This window comes from Triticum dicoccoides, chromosome 5A (genome assembly GCF_002162155.2).
Source record: "Triticum dicoccoides isolate Atlit2015 ecotype Zavitan chromosome 5A, WEW_v2.0, whole genome shotgun sequence".
NCBI lineage: Eukaryota > Viridiplantae > Streptophyta > Magnoliopsida > Poales > Poaceae > Triticum > Triticum dicoccoides.
The window spans coordinates 254,627,147-254,643,767 of record NC_041388.1 but is presented as its reverse complement, the minus strand read 5'-3'; the positions used below and the strand labels follow the sequence as shown (position 1 = coordinate 254,643,767).

General features: G+C 46.9%; 1 protein-coding gene across 1 annotated transcript in view; it reads right to left on the bottom strand.

The window, feature by feature from the left end:
• Positions 1-903: 903 nt before the first annotated feature.
• LOC119299402 (phosphoglycerate mutase-like protein 4) overlaps positions 904-16,621 on the bottom strand; it is a 21,078-nt gene continuing 5,360 nt past the window's right edge. Inside the window, exons 5-7 of the mRNA XM_037576634.1 lie at positions 11,835-11,858; positions 1,274-1,325; positions 904-1,133 (exon numbers count right to left, since the gene is read on the bottom strand). Coding sequence (XP_037432531.1) covers positions 904-1,133; positions 1,274-1,325; positions 11,835-11,858 — 306 coding nt within the window. The remainder of the gene's footprint in view (positions 1,134-1,273; positions 1,326-11,834; positions 11,859-16,621) is intronic.

Sequence of the window (16,621 nt, the reverse complement as noted above, 5' to 3'; positions counted from 1 at the left end):
GGCCGGCCAGAGGCGGGGTGGTCAGATCTCGAGATCCAACATCTAGTCCCGGCTGCGAGTTGGGGAGAAAGAGTTGCCGGTGAAAACCAAGCCGACGACAGGCGATGGCGGCGTTCTGCGTTGTTACCTTGATGAAGGCATCATCGTGTAACTACTGTCGACCCACCCATGCTGATCCGGGGAAAACCCTAGGATATGTTTTTCCTGATCGGATGATGGCGGCACTGCGGCATCGTTCCTCTCTTGGGAGCATCGTTTGTGGAGCAGTGCTGGAAGTCAAAGGTAGGAGGTGAAGCGGCTTCATCTTGCACGGAGCTTCGGTGGAGATGTCAAGTCATGCCTGGCCGACAAGTGCTACGCTTTGCCATGCCTGGTCGGCAGGTGCTACGCACGACAGATCTTTCAGATACTTCAAGCTGTGTCAGCTGGTGGTACTTGGCGGCATGATGCCGAGGTGTACCGGCGATGACCGCGACGTGCTCAGCAGTTCGTTCGCAGGGAGGTGGTGGCGTTGGGCGCCGTGGTGGCATCGACCACAGCTAGACCGGGCAAGGATGATGTGTCGGTACAGCTCTGAAGTTGGAGTGGTGGCAGTTGGCGGCGGCGACCTCTGAGAGCGCGCCGGACCGGTGTGTGCCCCATACCCAACAAATGGCTTGGTTGGGGCCTCGGGTCTTAGATGTTAAGCTTGACTGCGAGGTCTGTGGTATTAAGCCCGGACTATCAGCATCCCTTCATTAATTGAATATAGGAGTAGCGATAGATGTTGCCTATACGGTGGATTCAGACTTACTGTTATATTTCTTTGTAAAGTCTTGTATGATTAATTAATAAAGTGACTGCATGCATCATTCAGATGTAGAGGCCGGGGTCTTCCTCCTTTTGAAAAAAATGCATGTTTCTTTAGGCAGACACCCCGTTGCCGTCGAAGGCATCCTCGAGAGCGCCCTTTCCATCGAGGTGGCCGACGTCGCCGAACCTCGCTAGGGCCCACTGCCTGGTGACACCCGAGACATGGAAGACGTTGAGCGAGGTGTTGGGGAAGTTCCGGTGAACCGAGCTGCCGGGGGGATCGGTGTGCCGGCAGAGCTCCACTATCGCCGCGCCGTGAGAGACCACGATCACCCGCTCCCCTGTTGTCAAAGAGCTCAGGGCTCAGTTAGAGCGCGATGTGACAACACTAACAGGACATTGCTGAATCTGGTTTGCTAACCACACATGAATATATTCGGGAGATGAAATTGCAAGGATGGGGTGATCACTGCTCGCTTACCGATGTGTTGCTGGGCGATTTTGTTCAGGTAGGTGACGCACTGCTGGGTTAGCTAGTTCAGGCTGTCAGCGATCCCGAAGTGGGCCAGAAGCTAGCGGAAGAGATGACCAGGGCCAGGAGGCAGCCTCGCCTGCCGGCTCGGCTAGCTGGGCCTGAATGGGCCTAGAACGCTTCGCTACATATACCCGGCTTCATGGCGGATGAAGGAGGCGAACGAATAACGGCTAGTGTGGCGTGTGATGTGTGCTCCTGCGTGAGCGATCCTCTTGTAATCCCTCCTTGTAGCTTGAATCCATGGCGATGGTGGAATATAAACCCTAGACCTCACAATCTGGTATCAAAGCCGTTCAATCCTGGAGCCGCCCACCCTTCCTCGCCACACCCGTCTCGCCGCACGCCGTCGGGCAAAGTCCATGGAGAAAATTTCCCCGGAGACCCGCGCGATCTACGAGTTCCTGCGTGCAGATTTCGATGCCGCCCTCGCCAAGGCCTCGACAGAGCGCAGCAAGGAGGTGGTCACCGCCTTCGCCAAGCTGGACAGTAAACTGGATCAGCTGTCTGGTCGTATCGACGACATGAAGCTCGCCATCGGCGTCGACCTCGACGAGTTGCACGGCGAAATTGGTGTCGATCGAGGATCCACCCCGACGACATCGACGCCCGTTTCGTCAAGGGAGCCTGGTCAAGTACATCCGCCAGCGCCAGCGAGCGGTGGTTCGCATGGATCCGACGGAGTCCGAGCTGATCTGGAGTAGAGGAGTTCGGGCCCCCATTACGTTCCTCCACCAGTTCGAGGTATGCACACAGATCCAGCTCAGTCGCGCCAGTTGATTCTTGCTGCTGAAAATTTTCGGGCCTTCCTTCCGGATGCGGTGAATTTTGGTCCTAGAATTGAACTTCCGCGATTTGATGGTTCGAATCCAAAACTGTGGCAATCTCATTGTGAGGATTACTTTCGGTTTTGGAATACTCCTTAGCACCAGTGGATTTCCTTTGCTTCGTCGCAATTTGAGGGAACCACAGCTCATTGGTTAGAGTCAGTCCAACGTCGTGCACCTAATGTTAATTGGTCTGAATTTTGTGGGTTGTTACAGTCTCATTTTGGACGCAATAAGCACCAGAACCTCGTCCGTCAGATGTTTCATATCCGACAGACGAGTACAGTGGAGGATTATGTTGAGCGTTTCTCAGAACTGTATGATCAGTTGACTGCGCATATGAATCTAACCCGAGTGATGTGCATTATGTCACTCGTTTTATGGAAGGGCTGGTACCGTCAGTGCGTCTGTTGGTTGGGATTCAGCAGCCAGTCGATTTGGACTCTGCTTATGCACTGGCGCTTTTGTCGGAAGAACTGGGTGATCAATCTATGTTCACAGGAAGCAGTACAGCCAGCAGTAAGCGTTCCATGGCTCCAACAGCAATTCGTCCAACTGTAGCTCGAATCACTGATGAAAAGAAGCTACCTGACACCAGTCGATCAACAACAGTTGAAGATGACCGTTGGGCTTCGCTTAGAGCTTACCGCAAGTCCAAAGGGCTTTGTTTCATCTGTGGAGAATGATGGGCTTGCGATCATCATTGCAAGCATGAAGTGTAGCTACATGTTGTGCAGGAGATGCTTGATTATGTTCAGAGTATGCCATTTGATGTCAGTGAGTCTGAAGAGGAAGTTGTTCGTGAGGCCAATGCAATTTTCCTGTCTGCTGCTGCTTTAGGGAAAAATTCTGCACCTACAATTACAACTATGAAACTGAAAGTGCAATTACAGGGTCAGCCAATGATATTTTTGGTGGATTCGGGCAGTACACATTCATTTGTGGATTGTACTGTGGCCAGTAAATTGCAAGGTGTTGTTCCTATGACTGTACCCATGGTTAAGGTGGCTAATGGATCACTGGTGCCCTCTAGTCAACAACTGCAAAAAGGGCAATGGTATTGTGCAGGACATGAATTTGTAAGTGATTTTAAAGTTTTTCCTCTTGGCTCTTATGATGGGATACTGGGCCTGGATTGGTTAGCAGGTCATAGCCCTATGCAGGTGGACTGGGTTGAACATTGGCTTTCTTTTCAACTGCATGGTGAATTGGTGACACTGTTTGGACAGGATGCAGCTCCTCAGGTTTTTGCTTTGATTGAGTTATCTGCACTGCTCATTGGCACTGAGACAGCTCCATCTGAGTTACCTGCAGAAATTCAACACGTGTTGTCAAAATTCAGTTCAGTTTTTCAGGTACCAAAAGGATTACCTCCAAGGAGAAAGTATGACCATACCATTCCCTTAATTCCTGGGGCTCAACCATTTTCTATCAGACCCTACAGGCTGGTTACTGTGCTTATGGATGAACTGGAAAAGCAGGTTCAGGAGATGCTGACCTCTGGTATTATCAGACACAGCAACAATCCATTTTCTTCTCCTATGATTTTGGTACAAAAGAAGGACAAAACTTGGAGGCATGTCATTGACTACAGACATCTAAATACCTTGACAGTTAAGAGTAAATTTCCCATTCCAATCATTGATGAGTTTTTGGATGAGTTGGCATGATCTTGTTGGTTCTCTAAGTTGGATTTGAGGGCTGGGCATCACCAGATAAGATTGGCCCCTGGAGAAGAATATAAAACTTCTTTTCAGACACACAGTGGTCATTATGAATTCTTGGTGGTTTCTATGGGTCTGACTGGAGGGCCCAATACTTTCAACTTTGCAATGTGTGACACACTGTCACCTGTGTTGAGAGAGTGTGCAGTAGTTTTCTTTGATGGTATTCTCATATTCAACAAAACTTATGCCCAACATCTGGAACATCTAGCTCAAGTGTTGTCCTTATTGGAGCAGCATAAGTGGTATGTTAAACTCTCCAAATGTGCTTTTGCTCAGACAAAAATCAGTTATCTGGGGCATGTTATTAGTGAAGAAGGAGTAGCTACAGATCCTGCCAAGATCTCTACTATTCAAGAATGGCCAGTTCCAGTTTCTGCTAAGGAAGTCAGGGGATTTTTGGGGCTAGCTGGGTACTATAGAAAATTCATCTCGCATTATGGAATGTTGAGCAAGCCACTATCTAATCTTTTGAAGAAAGGTGTGCCATATCATTGGACAGATGTAGAGCAACAAGCTTTTGTTTTGTTAAAACAGGATCTAATATCAGCTCCAGTTTTGGCTCTTCCTGATTTCTCCAAGACTTTTGTTGTGGAAATAGATGCTTGTGTTGTTGGCGTGGGTGCTGTGCTTATGCAGGATGGTCACCCTCTGGCTTATGTCAGCAAAGCACTGGGGCCTAGAAACCAAACACTTTCAGTTTATGAGAAAGAGTATTTGGCTATCCTGTTGGCAGTTGAGCAGTGGCGCCAATATCTTCAGGTTTCTGAGTTTATTATCCGGACTAATCAACACAGCTTGGCCAGTCTAACTGAGCAAAGATTACACACTAAATGGCAGCAGAAAGCACTTACAAAGTTACTGGGTTTGTAGTATACCATTGCTTACAAGAAAGGCACTGAAAACAGTGCAGCTGACTCTCTGTCTAGAAGGCCACATGTTGATTCTGATGTACTGCCTGAGTTACATATTGTCACCTCTGTTCAACCTGCATGGTTACAAGAGATTGGGCATAGTTATCAAGCTGATCCGTTTGCATCTGAATTGTTGCAAAAGTTAGCTGCTGCTCTCAAGTCTGATGACAAGTTTTCTCTTTGGGCTGGGATCCTCAAGATAGGCAAATGTGTTTGGGTGGGCCACTGCCCTGAACTGCAAACCAAGATTGTTGCTGCATTTCATGACAGTCCTATTGGGGGACACTCTGGATTTCCAGTAACTTACAAAATAATTCATTAGCTGTTTCATTGGAAAGGTATGAGGGGTTTTGTGAAAAAATATGTACAACACTGCTTAGTATGTCAGCAAGCGAAGCCCGAGCGAGTGCCCTGCCCAGGTTTACTGCAGCCTCTGCCTGTTCCAAACACACCTTGGGAGATGGTCACAATGGACTTTGTCGAGGGATTGCCAACATCCGGTCGTTACAATTGTCTGCTGGTGGTTATCGATAAACTGTCAAAGTATGGTCACTTTGTTCCACTGCACCATCCGTTTACTGCAGAAACTGTGGCTGAAGCGTTTCTGAATACAATTTATAGGTTACATGGCATGCCTCTATCGATCGTTTCTGATCGGGATCAAGTGTTTACCAGCAAGTTTTGGAAGGAGCTGTTCCAAAAATGTGGTGTTCTTCTCAGAATGAGTACAACTCGTCATCCACAGTCTGATGGACAGACAAAATGAGTTAATCAGCAGGTCGAATGCTTTCTTCGGTGCTTCGTCAGTGCTCATCCCTCTCGGTTGGCCAAATGGATTCCTCTATGTGAGTTTTGGTATAACACTAACGGGCACTCCGCTACTGGGAAAACTCCATTTGAAATCATCTATGGTCATGCACCGCGGCAGTTTGGGTTGGCTGCGGAAGATGCAATTTAGTTTGAAGATTTACATCAGTGGGTTGCACACTGTCAAACCATTTTGGAGTCAGTATGACAGCATTTGCTGTGAGCACAACAGCGTATGAAAACACAAGCGGACAAACATCGGAGTGATCGTGAATTTGTAGTGGGTGAGCGTGTGTTCCTGAAGCTTCAACTTTACTTGCAGTCGTCCGTTGCTCCTCGGGCCAACCATAAGCTGGTGTTCAAGTTTTATGGACCATTTGAAATTTTGGAACGCATTGGCGCAGTAGCTTATCGGCTTGAATTGCCAGGAAGCAGTAAAGTACACCCAGTGTTTCATGTGTCGCTTCTTCGCAAGGTGTTACACCCAAAACACCAGGTATTGCCTCAGTTACCTACTCCTGATGATCAATTCCAAGTCCCTGAGCAGATTTTGGATCAAAAAGTGGTTTGCCGAGGGTTTGGGTCTCTTGTCCAAGTACTGGTTAAATGGAATACAACTCCTGCCGAGATGGCTACCTGGGAAGACAAGGTGACTTTGCAGCAAAAGTTTCCGCGAGCACCGGCTTGGGGGCAAGCCGTTTCTAAGGAGGGTGGGATTGTTAGCGATCCTTGTTAGAGTTATAATATAAGTTATGTACCCCTTTGTATTTATCTCGTTGTATAAGGGGTTTCCTGCATATGTTCCACACCTGTACATGTATATATATCGGCCTATGGTCTCATGGAAATACAAGTTGCATATTTCCTAACATGGTATTAGAGCCAGGTCAATTCTTTCCCACGCCGCAACTCGTGTGATTGATCCTCCCGTGACGCCGCGGCTGCTTCTCTCTCCGCCGTCGGTTCCCCACGTCCGCTCCTGCTGCTGGTCCCCCACGGCCGCTCTACTCTTTCCCAGATCGAAGCCGCCGACGCGAAGTCAGTCTCCTCTCGCCTTGTTGCGAATCAGCCATGATCGACGCTGCCGGCCCGCTCGCTTCTTGCTCGACTACTGCTCCAACTTGGATCGAAGCCCGCGGCCCCATCTCCCAATTGGATCGGCTCTCGTTGCGAAGCAGCCGGGATCGACGCTGCCCGCCCGCTCGTTTTCTTGCCCGACTACTACTCCAACTCGGATCGCAGCCCGTGCCATATCTCCCGATTGGATCGGCCTGTTCTGCCTCGTTTCGCTCCCGGCCAGATCAGGATTCTGCTTCCGAGGCTCGTCTACGGTCTGATCGAGCCTTCCGCCGTTGCTGCAGATCGAGACTCCTGCCCGTCTGCCTTCCGTTGGTAAAAAAAGAAGAAAAAAAAGAAAAGAAAAGAAAAGAAAGACGATGTCTCAATCCTCAGGTTATGTTGCTGTTCCTCGTTGTCCGCTGATTTTCGATGGTACTAACTACACCGAGTTCACTGGCTTTATGCGCATTCACATGTGTGGCATCCGTCTCTGGGGTGTTCTTTCTGGCGAGGTCCGCTGTCCGCCACGTCTAGTTTCTCCGGTGGCCCCTACTCTGCCAACTCCAGTGGTTCTTCCTACGGATGCTAATCAGGCCGCCAAGGATGCAGCTAAGCTTGCTGATGAGGCTGCTAATCATGCTTATGATGAGAGGGTTTTGGCTTATGAGGAGGCTCTTCAGACTTATCATGGTGCTCTGTCTGTTTACACCCAGTGGCTTGATGATGATGCTCGTGCTGCAGCTGTTCTCACTGCTAGTGTTCTGCCTCAGTTTGCTTCTGAGTTTCTGGGTCTTCCTACTGTCTTTGAGATGTGTACCCGTCTTCGTCAGCGCTATGAGCCCTCTGGTGATGCCTTATACCTTTCTGTGGTCCGTCAGGAGCATGCTCTTCAGCAGGGTGACTCTACTGTTGATGACTTCTATGCACAGAGTTCTGCTATCTGGCGCCAGCTTGATTCTCTCCGCAGTGCTGGTTGTCGTACTTGCCCCTGTTGCCAGGCTGTCCAGGCCAATTCGGAGTTTCATCGCGTCTACGAGTTCCTGTCTCGGCTCCGTAAGGAGTTTGAGCCCCGGCGTGCTCAGTTGTTTGCTTGTGGCCGTATTTCTCTCATGGAGGCGCTTTTTGAGATTCATGCTGAGGAGACTCGCTTACGTGGTGCTGGTTTGCTGGAGGTTCCCTCTGTGCTTGCTACTCGGGCTCCTTCTATGCCACCTGCTGCACTAACCCCTTCTCGCTCGAGTGCTCCACCACTCTTGCCCACTCCTTCTGGAGGCTCAGGTCGCCCCCGTCCACATTGCGACTACTGCAATAATGATGGTCATGTTGAGTCCTAGTGCTACACGAAGAAGAAAGACCTGCGCAAGGCGCGATCATCATCTTCAGGGACTTCGTCATCTACCTCGACAGCTTCCGCCATTGCTTTGACTGAGCAGGATATTCTGAGACTTAAGCGTCTTCTCGCGGCTTCAGGTTCTTCCTCGACGGGTACTGCTGGTTCTGTGACTGATGCTTCCCGCACTGAGCAACCACCCTCTACACAGTCAGGTACATCACCATGGGTTCTGGACTCTAGAGCTTCTTTTCATATGTCTTCTCATTCTTCCCCTTTGTCCTCTCTTCGATCGCTGGATTCTCCTGTTCATGTACTCACTGCTGATGGTACTCCACTTTCTGTCGTTAGTAGAGGCAATCTTACCACTCCTTCTTACTCTATTCCTGATGTTGCTCATGTTCCTCGACCTACCATGAATCTGTTTTCTGCTGGTCAACTTACTGATTTTGGTTGTCGCGTCATCCTTGAAATTGACTCTTGTTCTGTCCAGGACCGTCGCACGCACACTCTGGTTGGGGCTGGCCCTCGCCGCCGTGATTCTCAGGATCTTTGGGAGTTGGACTGGCTTCATGTTCCTTCTGCTGCCACCACTATCGCCAGTTCCTCCACTTCAGTTGCCTCCGTTACTAGTTCCTTTAAGCAGTGGCATCATCGACTTGGTCATCTGTGTGGTTCTCGGTTGTCGTCTTTAGTTCATCGAGGTCTTTTGGGGTATGTCTCAGGAGATGTCTCTTTAGAGTGTCAGGGTTGTCGTCTTGCAAGCAGATTCAGTTACCATATTCACATAGTGAGTCAGTGTCTAAGCGTCCTTTCAATTTAGTCCATTCTGATGTATGGGGTCCGGCCCCTTTCGCTTCGAAAGGTGGTCATAAATACTATATTATTTTCATAGATGAATTCTCTCGTTACACATGGCTTTATTTCATGACTTCTCGTAGTGAGGTGTTGTCTATTTATAAGCGTTTTGCTGCCATGGTTCATACTTAGTTCTCTTCACCCATTCATGTTTTTCGTGCTGACTCTGCTGACGAGTATATCTCTAAGATGTTGCGTGGTGTTCTTGCTGAGGAAGGAACTCTCTCTCAATTCTCTTGTCCTGGTGCTCATGCTCAGAATGGTGTGGCTGAGCGAAAGCACCATCATCTTCTTGAGACGGCTCGTGCATTGCTGATTTCTACCTCTCTCCCGCCTCATTTTTGGGCCGAGGCTGTCTCCACCTCCACCTATCTTATCAATCTCCAGCCTTTCGCTGCTCTACAGGGTGGTGTTCCTTTCGAGCGTCTTTTTGATCGTTCTCCCGATTATTCGATGCTTCGCTTGTTTGGTTGTGTTTGCTATGTTCTTCTTGCCCCTCGCGAACGCACCAAACTGACCGCTCAGTCTATTGAGTGTGTCTTCTTAGGCTACAGTGATGAGCATAAGGGCTATCGTTGTTGGGATCCTATCGGTCGTCGGATGCGTATCTCTCGAGACGTGACTTTTGATGAGTCTCGTCCCTTCTACCCACGCCCATCTTCCTCGACCTTTTCCGTGGAGGATATCTCTTTCCTCACTTTTCCTGACTCACCTATCACCCCCGTCGAGCCTGTGCCTATTCGTTCCGCTCCCTCTGCTTCTCCACCTCTAGTCGATTTGCTGCCACCATCTTCCACGGTCTCCTCGTCTAGCATGTCACCGGATTCTACACCTTCATCTCCGGAGACTTCTTCGTTGCCACCCCTCGATTCTACCTTGGCGATTCCTCCTTCTATTGTTCCATCTTTTCCTCAGTATTACACTCGTCGTTCACGTCCTGTGGATGCCTCCGTGGATGTGTCGTCATCTTCCTCTCAGCCTACTTATGGCTTGTGTTCTCGTCCTCGTCCGCCTGTTGACCGCTTTGGATTTCCCACTGCTGGTGCTGCTGTTCTTGAGCCGACTTCTTATCGTCAGGCTGTTGTTCATCCTGAATGGCAGTTTGTGATGGCCGAGGAGATTGCTGCTCTTGAACGCACTGGTACCTGGGATCTTGTTTCTCTTCCTCCCGGAGTCCGTCCCATCACTTGTAAGTGGGTCTACAAGGTTAAGACTCGCTCCGATGGTTCTCTTGAGCGTCACAAAGCTCGTCTTGTGGCTCGTGGTTTTCAGCAGGAGCATGGTCGTGATTATGACGAGACTTTTGCTCCTGTGGCCCATATGAACACTGTTCGTACACTTCTTGTTGTTGCCTCTGCACGCCACTGGTCTATATCTCAGCTTGATGTTAAGAATGCTTTCTTAACGGTGAGCTGCGTGAGGAGGTGTACATGCAGCCACCACCTGGGTATTCTGTTCCTGATGGCATGGTATGTCGTCTTCGTCGCTCTCTCTATGGCCTTAAGCAAGCCCCCCATGCCTGGTTTGAGCGTTTTGCCTCTGTGGTCACTGCTGCTGGTTTTTCAGCAAGTGCTCATGATCCAGCATTGTTTATTCATCTTTCTCCTCATGGTCGGACTCTTCTTCTTCTCTATGTTGATGACATGGTCATCACTGGGGATGACCCCGAGTATATTGCCTTTGTAAAGGCCCGTCTTAGTGAGCAGTTTCTTATGTCTGATCTTGGACCTCTTCGCTACTTTCTTGGGATCGAAGTCTCTTCTACCTCTGATGGCTTTTTTATATCCCAAGAAAAGTATATCCAGGATCTTCTTGCTCGTGCTGCTCTTACTGACGAACGCATTGTTGAGACTCCTATGGAGCTCAATATTCACCTCCGTGCTACTGATGGTGATCCCCTCCCAGACCCGACGCGTTATCGTCATCTTGTTGGCAGTCTTGTCTATCTAGCTGTCACTCGTCCGGATATCTCTTATCCGGTTCATATTCTGAGTCAGTTTGTCTCCGCTCCCACATCGGTCCACTATAGTCATCTCGTTCGTGTTCTCCGATATCTTCGGGGCACAATCTCTCACCGTCTATTCTTTCCTCGCTCCAGTTCTTTACAACTTCAGGCTTATTCGGATGCTACGTGGGCTAGTGATCCTTCAGATCGCCGTTCACTTTCTGCTTACTGTGTTTTTCTTGGTGGTTCTCTCATTGCCTGGAAGACAAAGAAACAGATTGCAGTTTCCCGTTCGAGTGCCGAGGCTGAGTTGCGAGCAATGGCTCTTTTGACGGCAGAGGTGACTTGGTTACGGTGGTTACTTCAGGATTTTGGTGTTTCTGTCACTACACCGACTCCGCTCTTATCTGACAGTACAGGTGCTATTAGCATTGTGCGTGATCCTGTGAAGCATGAGCTCACCAAGCATATTGGTGTTGATGCTTTCTATGTGCGCGCTGGTGTGCAAGATCAGGTTATTACTCTTTAGTATGTGCCTTCCGAGTTACAGTTGGCGGATTTCCTGAGGAAGGCCCAGACTAGAGCACAACATGGCTTTTCTCTCTCCAAACTCAGTGTTGTTCATCCACCATGAGTTTAAGGGGGGGGGGGTGTTAGAGTTATAATATAAGTCATGTACCCCTTTGTATTTATCTCGTTGTATAAGGGGTTTCCTGCATATGTTTCACACCTGTACATGTATATATATTGGTCTATGGCCTCATGGGAATACAAGTTGCATATTTCCTAACAATCCTAAAGTGGGGCAGAAGCCAGCAGAAGAGATGACCAGGCCCAGGAGGTAGCCTTGCCTGCCGGCTTGGCTAGCTGGGCCTGAATGGGCCTAGAACGCTTCGCTACATATACCCGGCTTCAAGGCGGACGAAGGCGGTGAACGGATAACGGCTAGTGTGGCGTGTGTGGTGTGTGCTCCTGCGTGAGCGATCCTCTTGTAATCCCTCCTTGTAGCTCAAATCCATGTCGATGGTGGAATATAAACCCTAGACCTCACACAGGCTCTCTCCACCACCCTTAACACGAGGTAAACAAGAAAAAAAACAGGATCAGCTGAGAACCACACTGACATAAAGCTATAACTAGATCATCGATGGCGCGCGTTGCCGCACCTGTCCATTATGGCAATAGAATGACAGGTATATCATGGCACAAAAATAAAATTTAAAAATAGATGTTTTTTTCTGAACCGCTAATAAAAAAAAATAGATGTTAGTATCAACAATAACCATACATCTAAGTAGAAGTGTCTAGCAAATTGTATTTTAACCAATATCATAAGAATATAGTCTCTTCATTTCCAAAATAATAGCAACATAGATAATTTAACAATACACATTGGTGGAAACAAACCGAAAGATAGAAGATTTTTTGCTTGAGAAACAGCTTTAAGCAACAAGCGGAAACATGTTATCATTGAAGAACTTGAGATAAAATTCATCAAAAGTATAAGTTAAAATCATGTATACTATATTGCAATGTGTTGTGCAAAAATAAAAAAATGTAGGTATCCCTATCCTAGACTACACCATTGTGTGATGCTATCCTTCACTTGGTTAAATAATGAAGAAAATTCCAATGCCATCCTTCACTTTTGATGACATCCTTCACCGAATGAAGATGTAATGTGCTGAAGGCATGCATAGAAGTTCTACTGACTAAAAGAATCTTCATATGGTATGCCATTAAAAAGGGCCATATCTCATGACACGATATCTAGTAATTTCTACCTTTTTCACAAGCCCAAACAGTTCAACTTTGTTCACAACACAACGATGAAGGTATAAGTAGCATGTACAATGTAATAGTTCTTACTCATTTGCTGCACAAAATTTAAGAAAAATAGATATCACATAGAGTTGAGAACACAAAGAGAAAAATGACCAATGGAAATCGAAGAATTGTATAATCAGTAAATATATCAGTATTGTTTTGAAGCAAACGGTGCAGCATACCGTTGACTAATCCGGTAGATTTCTACAATACATAGCGCGATGAGCACTCACACTCCCAACAAATGAGTACACTACAACTGTTTCTAACAGGCCAAACCACTGGAGCAGTGAAAACTTATCATTTAGAGCAAATTATGAGATTGGTCACGAACTGAAGGCTAAATAGCCTTAAACCGAGACAAAGAAAATCGTCTCAAATTGGTAATGATAAAACCGAGGAGATGCTTAAGAATATCGGACACTACATTCAACTAATTAGCTTTCCAAACTATGCACGAACCTTTTCAAGGCATGTTGAGCTCAGCCTTTTATCTAAAAAATTCATTTATATCGTCACATGCAAAAAAATGGATAGATAAACCTCATAACATGAAAAAATTATGTTAGCAGAAGAAAGTTTTAGTGCAATCAGAACAGGCGATATAGAAAATTGCACAAAAATTACAATAAATAATGATCTGATAGGGGTAGTAAAAACATAAGCCCAGGCCAAAATTTAATATTGTATAAGGGAAAGGAGGAAATAAAGACATGTCAAATATTGGCCCAAAGGGATTTCGGCAAATAATACTGCGCCAATGAAGTAGTAACTATTTATTCATGGACTATAAGACAGTCACAGATGCGAGGATACATGTTTCAAATTTATGATTTGCTACTCTTCCCCAACGCTTAATTGAAATATACAAAAACTAATAACTAATTGATGGATAGATGGAACTAAATGTTAACAACACAAACAGGTGAATGTCAATAAATGAAAGTACCTAGTAGAAGCAAAGGTTGTTCTTCTCATTCTTAATCGGGTACAGTTTGCGTCTCCTGAGAAGCAGGCATGTTATTGATAAAAGGACACACCAGCAAGAAGTGTGTTGGCATAAAAATATTCAGTTGTCGGTCCCTTATTTCACTGCATAGTAAAAAAAATACATTGTTGTAGTGGCAAAAAAAAGAAGTCTAGCCTCTCCAGGAAAAGGAAGCAACATTAAGGACATATGCAAATAAGCAGAGGTTGAAGATAAGAAACCGGTTGGCACAAGTGAAGAACCAAAGGCTATAATAATAAATATGGGCCAATAAAAGGAACACCATGTTGCTAGCTTCAAGAAGGTAATAACAGATAATGTTGCTGACAGGTTATTTACAACCCATATTGCATCAAAGTGGTCTGCTTAGATGTAAGTAATCCTTTCTTGAACAACATTCTACAGTGTGTGCAGTTCAGAATTCTTATTGAATTTAAACTTCAATACTTCTAAATTAGAAAGTCCAAAGCGAATTCTAAACTTGTAATTTCAAGTCTATATTAACCGCTTCACCAAATATACAGTTTAGGATTGAATTGTTTTCTTTTGAGAGACTTGCCTGAACATTACGGGTGCAGTACGTTGTCCCTTTTCAGTTTGTTTCTATACAAATTTGGGACTTTCATTGTATTGCTCTTATCATTACATAAATGCATCTCATGAGGTTTTGGGGGATGCAGGGTGGAGAATCGGACAAAGGAGGACAAGTTGCAGGTGGCGGTGTCGCCTCAGATCTGGTGCGCTGTGCACCGTGCTTGGATGCTAAATAATGTTCATTCAGTTTGGTTATTTGCATCAAATTAGGAACCAATGTATAAAGTTTCTTTAACTGATATATAAATGAAGAATAAAATGTAAGCAGTTTTTTTAACTGTCCTACTTTTATAAAAAGCAAAATTTCCAGCCTCGACATGATCTCTATTGTATTGTCTCAGCCCATGATCTCTACTGTATTTGCCAACATCATGTCCAGACGCAGTGAATAAAAATAATCAAACAATACATATAACAATCTCAAGAAGGAAAGGGGGTTTATCATGTTGACTTGGACGGATAGTTCGCTGCTAGTTGGCCGAAAAGCTCTTGCTGGAAATTGAAATCAAAGGGAGTAAAGAAGGAGATGGATTTCGGGATGCACACCTTGCAAACGATCTGGCCGGACTCTAACTTCATTGTATAGTTTGATGCCACGCTGACGAGCTCACTCCGCTGGCTTCTGCCGACGCAGTGGAAATGGCCAGCCCAGCGTCGCCTCTCCCGCTCGCGGGTCCTCGTCTCCAGTGCCGATGCTTGACCTCCAACTATCTCCTCGCAACGGCCCCCTCCCTCCTCGATCTCCTCTACCCTCCTTCGTCTTACATTTCTTTTTAAGGATACCCTGTCTTAATTAAGGAGAGGGTTCCATGGAGAATAACATAGGAAGCTAACACTAATAAGTTGAACTTTTTTTTTGAAATACCACTAAGATGTTCTTTGTACCTGGTGAACCCATATCTTTAGGATATAATTGACACATTAAGAACAGGGTGTATGAGAGGACATACTCTGCATACCTCGAAGAAGCTGCAGTGTAGTTGCACTTTCATTCTGGTTGCACATTTTGATGACATGAACAACCTCCTGATGCTAGCATTAACAGTGCCACAATGAATTGTATATTTTCTTCTCCCTGAACAGAATCACCACCAGTCAGGACGTCTGTATAGAGATGAGTTGGGTCAGAAATCACAGGAAGTTTGTACAGATTACAATATTATCATTTGGATCAATGAAATTCAGTTACTAAAGTATGAAAACTCAGGTTCAAATTTCTTGGATATTGACATCATAAATTACAAAAGGAGCTCTTGGGAAAATTCAGTCATAACTAAAGAAAAGATCTCAATACAGAAACAAACCTTAGTGTCTTTGGACAGATTCTTAATGCAGGAATCAATCTCTTCCCATCTCTTCTCTCGAACGATGATCTAAGAAATATGAGCGCTTGAACATCCCATAAAAGAGATGGAAAGGAGGGGGAGGGGGCGTTCAAAATGGACTCACCAGTACAAACAATAGACAGATCTGGGCTCTGACGGGCAAAGAAGACACGGCATCCATGAAAGAAAGGAGGTGGAAACAGAAAGGGCTCCTCGTCGGTCGTCGCTGTCGCTGCAAGGAACATACTCTCCTCTCCTACCGCAGGAGTCTGGCGTGAGATTGGATGGCGCCGAAGGACTGCAGGAGCGACGGCTTTGGCGAGGTTAGAGCGAACACGGGGACGGGGGTGGAGAGACCCTTCGCTAGGGTTTGAGGCCCAGTAGTGTAACACCCCGAGACCGATGTGCCAGGTGTCCTCCAGTTATTCGCTGTTGTTGCCTTGTCATTGCTTGCGTGTCATGCATTGCATATCATGTCATCATGTGCATTTCATTTGCATACGTGTTCGTCTCATACATCCGAGCTTTTCCCCGTTGTCTGTTTTGCATTCCGGCGCTCCTATCTCCTCTAGTGGTCATTTCTACCTTCTTCTCGTGTGTGTGGAGTAAACATTTCCGGATTGTACCGAGACTTGCCAAGCGGCCTTGGTTTACTACCGGTAGACCTCCTGTCAAGTTTCGTACCATTTGGACTTCGTTTGATACTCCAACGGTTAACCGAGGGACCGAAAAGGTCTCGTTTGTGTTGCAGCCCAAAACCCCTCCAATTTGGCTCAAAACCCACCTAAACCTCCTCCATCATCTCGGTCGTTCGATCACGATCGCGTGGCCGAAAACCGCATCTCATTTGGACTCTCCTAGCTCCCTCTACCTATAAAAGAGCACCCCTCCCCGAAATTTCGGATCATTTCACGGATGAACCCTAGATCCACTCCTCCCCGCGCCGCCGGACATGTCCGCCCGGTGGCCGGACGCGTCCGCCGCCTCCCGCGCCCTATCCGCAGCTGCCACCTGTCCTTTGCCGCCGTCTCCACCGCGCCGGCCCGCGGAGCCCATCGCGGGCCCGCCCGACCCATCGTCCGCCGCCCCGCGCCTGGCA